The sequence below is a fragment of the Nematolebias whitei genome, chromosome 16, assembly GCF_014905685.2.
Source record: "Nematolebias whitei isolate Nwh7 chromosome 16, NemWhi1, whole genome shotgun sequence".
Taxonomy (NCBI): Eukaryota; Metazoa; Chordata; class Actinopteri; order Cyprinodontiformes; family Rivulidae; genus Nematolebias; species Nematolebias whitei.
In genome coordinates this window covers 3,383,814-3,391,069 of record NC_056513.1, presented here as the reverse complement: position 1 = coordinate 3,391,069, position 7,256 = coordinate 3,383,814, and the positions used below count along the sequence as shown (strand labels likewise).

Genomic DNA, 7,256 nt, shown 5'->3' with positions numbered 1-7,256 from the left:
GTTTTCACGTAACATTTTAGAGCTTGTCCTCTCCGAGCTGCTCGGACAGACTCTGAAACGAGTGGACAGAATCTGTCTGATGCTGCGCACGAGAAGACGGCGCTAACCTCTGAAGCAGAAAGACAGAAAAGGAGACGGTGCATTAAAATTTTAATGACGTAAAAAGGTGAAAAGGACAAAACGATCCCACTCTGTGACGCAAAACCTCGGTTTGGATAATGTGGAGGGGAACGTCGTTCTAATCCACTGCATGACATCACCGCGAACAAACGAGTTAAAAAGTTCATTTTCTTATCAGCAGCGCTGCAGAGAAGAGCCGACCTCCTGAGAGCTGCAGTGACTCTGTTGAACCACGAAGACTGTCCCAGGTGGAACAATGATTCTAAAATAACCATAGTTTTATAAAGTGGAACGTTTAGACCTGCAATAGTTCATCTTGACAGTCGTTAATTAATTATTCATAATTCGATACGTCATGATGCCACGCCTTCGATGGAGTTCAGTTTCTCAGATGTTTGCAGAGATGAGGCTTGAAAGCACCAAGAGTCTGATTCACGGTCCACTCTGCACCTGAGGAGCAGCTGGCTGCTCACATCAGGCCGATGCACGTCCGATCCAGCACAAGTGGTTCAGCGTCTCCAGCTGAGATGTTTGGTTTTCTTATGGTGTCCCAGAAGTCCTAGAAATCTCCATATCTATAAAAAGAAAATCACGACACAGTAAATACGGATGTTATTAACTTTTAAAAGACAGGACCATAAAGCTGTTTGTTATTGCGCACGTACGAACAGTGAGAGGCAACGTGTGTGTGCACATTCATTTGTCTGAACCACTGGACAGACTTTAACTCTTGGAAACTAATAAATGAATGTACTTATAAAACTCGTTAACATTCAAGGGTGGTCCAATTAAAGATGGCTGCCATCAAACACATAACCAGCTCTATTTTTTTACAAACACTGAGCTAAATTTGGTGTTGTAGCTGTGAGTCATCCTCGGCACATTCTCTGAGCTGAAAATGTGTTCGAGAGCTGTTTTACGGGAGTTTTGCAGCGTGTGTGACTCACTCTGCGTCGTCAGCTGTGGGTGTGTTGTAGCTTTGGAACAGCGGCTGCATGAAGAGTCCGAGGGTTCCGACCACACACACCAAGATGAAGATCCAGAGGAACAGACGGTCTATCACCATGGCTACGTACTTCCAGTCCTCGATGATCTGAAAGCGAACCAACAGGTTTAAAACACGACAGGTTGTTAGGATTATAAAGCGTGTGGGTACAGGAAGGTTCATCTATTTTTAAAGTGACAGCTTGTAGAACTCTTGCCCTAGACAGTCAGCTCTTTTATAAATGAGACTTAATGATGAGCAGTGACTCGTCAACAGAATCAGGAAAGATTTTCAGGCATCACAAGGTCAGGAGAGTATTTTTAACCACAAGTGATTGATACCAAGAGAAAGAGTTTAAGTATCTAAAAAAAAACATGTCATTAAAAACAAGTTGAAGTTTAGATATGAGATGCCTGTTTTTATTTTGTCAAGGATTCAAATTATTCCAGATTTCAATTATATAAATATATATATATATATATATATGTATATATATATTAGGGATGCATGATATTATCTGCATGGTATCGGCATCGGCCGATATTGGCATTAAATTTCAATATCGGACATTCCATTAAAATAACTTGCTGATATAAAAAGTGCTGCTTTTACCTGCAGCACAACGTGATGACGTCACGTGCGCCTTCCTGATCTCACAGCGGAGAGGAAAATTCAAAATGTCGGCGGTGTGGAAGTTTTATTTTTCGTTGGTGAGGACGTCGGATTCTGAAGATTTATGGACTACGTTGAGCCTCGCTACATCATCCCCAGTCGGAGATATTTTTCCGACGTAACGTTACTCGAGTTACAAGCCGTCATTTCCGACGTCATTGAGAAGCTAACAGCTGATAGCACGTCTTGTTGGGTGAATTTTACCACGGACAGTTGGACGTCGTGTTAGCCCCGTTAGCATGATTAGTCTTAATGGATAAACAAAAACTTCAATCTTAAAAAGTCTGTCCTTCATGCACAGGAGTGCAGAGGATCCCACACTGCAGCTATAGGAACCTGGAACAAGCCTCCACAAGTGAGACAGCATCGCAGGTGACTAATTCTAATAAATTATATTTAACACTTTTCATTTAATATAAGTTAAAGTACTATGCATATGGCTGTTACTGAATACATGTCACCAGCTCTTACAGCTGTTGCACAATTTTTGTAGCAAATAAGCCTAAATAAGATGCTATGTTCTGACAGAGGAAAGTATAAAATATCGGTATCGGCATCGGTTATCGGCCAAATAAGTTTAACATATCGGATATCGGCCAAAAATCCAATATCATGCATCCCTAATATATATATACATACTTTGTATATATAAATATACACACACACAGTATATGTATGTATGTATGTATGGACAGAAGGACAGACCGTATAAGCTAAACGTTAAATCCATTTCAATCTGTCTAAATGTTGTTTTTAATTAAGCAAAATGCATCAAAGTGCACTTGTTAAAATGCTCTATGTTTCTTTATGTTACTTTACATTTTGCAGAAAATAGATATTGTGTGAAAACATAAAATTAACTGTTAAATGTTTGATGATCTCATTGTTCCTGGTAATCTCACTCAACCTTGCTGGATGTCAGACTTTATCCATCTTTGTCATCTGCTTTAAAATATATTTTCTTTCTATGTTCATTTATGTTCAATAATTTATTAATTTCACTTGTCATCAAATTCCTTTTGTGCTTTTCATCTTCCATCTGTTTCCCGATCTTTAGCTTCTCCTCACTCCTTCATTGTCGTCTTCCATCTTCATGTTCTCGGTGATATATCTCACTCCATCCACCGCCTCCTCCAGCTCCGCATCCCACGGCTCCTGAAAGTCTGAAATCCCACTCCGGCCATCTGGAATTTCAGTCTGTTTCCACCAGCACCTGCGTATGAAGTCTTCATTAACATAGTCTGACTGGACTCCACCCAGTCTGACGTCGGAGCGCTGCCTCTTGTCTGAGCTGCTTGGCACTTTGTTTTTACAGACGGTAGTCCGGCTGGCAAACTTCCGGCACATTTTGGAGGATCCTGGGCGCCTCATGAGGAGCAAAGTGGCGAGGCGGACTAAGAAGAGGTGTTTGACCCAGTCGGGCATGTAGTGGGTGGAAGGGGAGCGATGGTGCACGTTGAGAACGCAGGCGGTGCTTACGATGGAGAACGTGACCAGAACCATGGTGAACATCAAGTATTTACCTTAGAAATAATGAGACACAGAGAAAACAAGACATGAGGCGTATGCATGGAGAAACTTTGCTGGTTATTTGTGTTAAAGTTTCGTCTTTCAGTTTTTTGATGCAGGTCCCAGTATAGACCAGAAAAACAGAGGCATTCATGCAGTTGTCTACAACTGATTAGTTAGGTTTAGGGTTATTGTCATGTGCAAATCAACATAAGGTCAACAATGCAATGAATCGCTGAGGACAAGAACAACCGTCTCAACTCGCCAAAAAAAAACAAGAAGAAATAGCAAAGCATGCAGCAAAAAATACAAAAACAAGGAGTCAAAAGTGAAAAAGAAATGCATCTACAGCAGCATGGTCCTATTAGCAGAGTGGTTCTGTTAGCAGCATGGTTTTGGCATCGACGTGGTCCCGTTAGCAGCATGATAATAATAATGACCGTGGCAACGGACGATGACTGCCCTTCCGAACCACGTCCGGCAAACACTGAACATCCAAGGTTTCCGCCGGAGCCAGACTGTTCCGTAGAGTTCAGTTTGTGCAGATTGATGGAGGATTATAGAGACGGCCGCCATGACAGGCTGGAGCCCGAGGCTGGAAGGGGGCCGGGAACTGAACCATGATGGCACGATGACAAGGCAGCGACACACAAAACTCCAAAAGTGCGCTGCGGTCATACGAGTAGCGTGAGTGTGCAGTGTAGGCACAAAAAAGTCCAAACAAAAACAGGAACAAAAAAAGCGAGTGGCACACGTCATTGTGGATTTCCAATCCAAGATGGCTGCCACAGTTAATTGATCTTAGCGAACATTAAAAATGGCTATAACCCAATCAATTTAGCAGCTGATGAACTAAAATGTGGTGTGGTAGTAGCAGAGACTGATCCCCAACAACCAACAGCACTAACATTTCATTTTGACATGCAAGATGGTGGGTGATATGCATTCCTTCAAGCACTGCCAGGTAAATGTTCATACTGTTTCCATTTTGTAGACATCCGGTTGTGTTTTATCCACCGTCTTTTTCTTTCTGCCAGATTCTGATTGGCTGATTATTCACGGAAGAGTTCTGTTTTGTTCATTATCTCCATCATCAGTCTAGAAGCTCGTTTGTTTGTTTCTTTGTATTCTCAGTATTTTTGTCCCATGATCCGGTTACATGGATTTTTATTTACTCCCTTTTTTATCATTTAGGATCTTTTGGTTCTTTTCGTCTGCCTCAAGGCCTGAACGATGAAACTCTTCTAACATACTCAGGATGTCGATTCGACCTAAACCCTTCTATGCTGATTTTCAACACTAGCACAAGCTTTACTTCAAAATATTACGTTCAAATACTTTTTATATGTACATTTATTAATGTCTTTAGCGCGCAGAGGGATGAGTCGTTCATTTCTTTGAAATTTAACAAGATAACCACGTAAAAACTTTTATTTCTTTGCTCGACATTATAGTAAAAGTGTGTCTCAGTTGAACTTTTACTTTTTAAATTAATTTCAATGATCAAATCAGCTGCATTTCACCTGAGAGGCGCGGCGAAATGAAGCTGATTTGACGGTTGCTCAGGCAGACGACGGTGGCAATCAATGGTAAGCTGATTGTGTCATTAACAGCCACTTTTACCTATTACATGACACAACGGCATGCCATACTTCTTGAGTGCCATCTAGCGGCTGAAAATGGTAGTGTTCAATATTTTCAGTCAGAATGAATGAAAACGGTCATATCTGAGCCAAAAATTGGTTTATAATTATGGGAAAAAAAAACATAAATAAGTCGCTTCGTCGTATAAGTCACAGGACTGTAATTTATGCAAAAAAAAAAAAAAAGTGACTTATAGGGCAAAAAATATGGTAAGTCCAAATAATTTAACATTTGTTTTAAAATAAAAAAGCTAGAGCTGTTTACAAGCCAAGTTCCTAAAAGCATCTTTCCACCTTGCAAATATGGTATTACTTATACAATTAATATTTTTCATTTACTAGCAACTCATCTACTTTTAAAGAAGTTTAAAAATAGTGTAAACCTCAAAGAACTGCTTATTTGGCATTTTTGGATTAAAATATTTGTTACTCTGATGAAATCATCTGTCCATTTAATAAATGGTTCATCTTTTTTGTTGCAAACAAACAAAAAGCATGACTAACCTATGAGAGGCACAGCCAGCGAGGTGGGGGGCACGATCTTTGATATGAGCAGCAGGAACACAGTGAGCGCCAGCAGCACCGAGATGCACAGAGTCATCTTCTCTCTGCAGTCTGACGGCAGGTAGAACACCAGGATGGCTAACGACGTGATCAGCACGCAGGGGATGATCATGTTGATGGTATAAAACAGGGGCTTCCTCTGGATCACAAAGTCATAGGTGATGTCAAGGTAGGTGATGTCGTTGGGGTCTTCGTTTTTGCGTGCCGGCAGTGAAACAATGTCCCACTCCCCGCTTGGTGTGAAGTCATCACGGCTCGCATAGTCGCTGGTGAGGATGAGGTCCAGCTCGGTGTGGTCGTAGGTCCAGGAGCGGAACTTGAGGGTGCAGTTTTGCTGGTCAAAGGGAAAGTTCTGCACCTCGATGGGACAGGCTGACTTGTAGATAGCTGGAGGGAGCCAGAAAATGTCCCCGGTGTTGGACACCACCGCGTTGCAGTAGAAGGAAACCTCGTAAACACCATCAGCACTGTGAGAGGTGTTGAGAAAGTAAAATGTTAGGAATGAACAAAAACTGGAAAAATCTGATTTTTTTAATTGAAAATGCAGCGTGAACGCTGAGTGCTGAATGACTGCAGAAATTTGCTGAAATGTGTGAAAATTTGTAAAGAAGAGTTTATTTTTTATGTTATTTGAAACAGTAGAAAATGAAGAAGACACAAAAGACAGAAAGAGAAATTATAGAAAAATCAAAAAGACATAAAAAGAATGCAAAAGGAGAAAAAAAAGACAAACAGATGCATAGGGAGACGTAAAAAGAACAAACGAAGCATAAAGAAATGTAAAAGATACAAAAAAAAAACACTAACAGAGACAAAAAGACAAAAAGTTTGCATAATTAAACTAAAAAGAAAAATGAAAAGAACAAGCGAAGCAAAATGGAGATACAAAAGACAAAACGAAATTATACGGAGACAAAAGATGCAAAGGACACACAAGGAGTCAGAAATAAAAAACACATAGAGACATAAAAAACATAAGGACACATACAAAGATGAAAAGTATGCATAATGAGAACAAAAGTCAAAAAGGACGCATACGGAGCCATCAACATTTAAAAGGAAACACAAAATGACTAAAAACAGGGTTTACATAATGAGACAAAAAGACAATAGCTGCTTAAGAAGACGTACAAGAATAAAATAATGTTGAAATCTTGACTTCCTGTCAAATTCAGAATAAAACTCTAAATCCTACTTCTAAACTACAAAGCCCTCAACACCCTAGCTTCATCTTATATTGCAGATCTTATTATTCAATATTTTCCTAACAAAGCACTTAGCTCTCAGGCTGCAGGTTTACTTGTAGTTCCTAGAGTTTCCAAAAGCAGAATGGGAAGCAGATCTTTCAGTTCTCAGGCTCCTCTCTTGTGGAACCAACTTCCAGTTTCTGTCCGTGAGGCTGACGCATTGTCCAGTTTGAAGACTGGGATTAAGACTTTCCTTTTTGAGAAATCCTGTAGTTAGGGTTTCCTGAGCTATCCCTTAGTTCTGCTGCTATAGGCTTAGACTGCTGGAGGACAAATTGACCACATTCCCTCTCTCTGCTGCTGTCTTTACTCTACTTGTTTGTATTTATAATTATTTCTATCTTAACATGCTTTTTGTCTTTCCTCCTATAGAAAGTACACCTGGACTATAGAAAGTACACCTGGACTATAGAAAGTACACCTGGACTACAGAAAGTACACCTGGACTATAGAAAGTACACCTGGACTATAGAAAGTACACCTGGACTATAGAAAGTACAGCTGGACTATAGAAAG

The 7,256-nt window shown here is 40.3% G+C and overlaps 1 protein-coding gene across 1 annotated transcript in view; it reads right to left on the bottom strand.

Annotated features, from left to right (window-relative positions):
* Positions 1-616: 616 nt before the first annotated feature.
* LOC119423028 (neuronal acetylcholine receptor subunit beta-2-like) overlaps positions 617-7,256 on the bottom strand; it is a 12,177-nt gene continuing 5,537 nt past the window's right edge. The window contains exons 2-5 of the mRNA XM_037690439.1: positions 5,434-5,960; positions 2,846-3,300; positions 1,068-1,213; positions 617-695 (exon numbers count right to left, since the gene is read on the bottom strand). Coding sequence (XP_037546367.1) covers positions 680-695; positions 1,068-1,213; positions 2,846-3,300; positions 5,434-5,960 — 1,144 coding nt within the window. The 3' untranslated portion in view covers positions 617-679. The remainder of the gene's footprint in view (positions 696-1,067; positions 1,214-2,845; positions 3,301-5,433; positions 5,961-7,256) is intronic.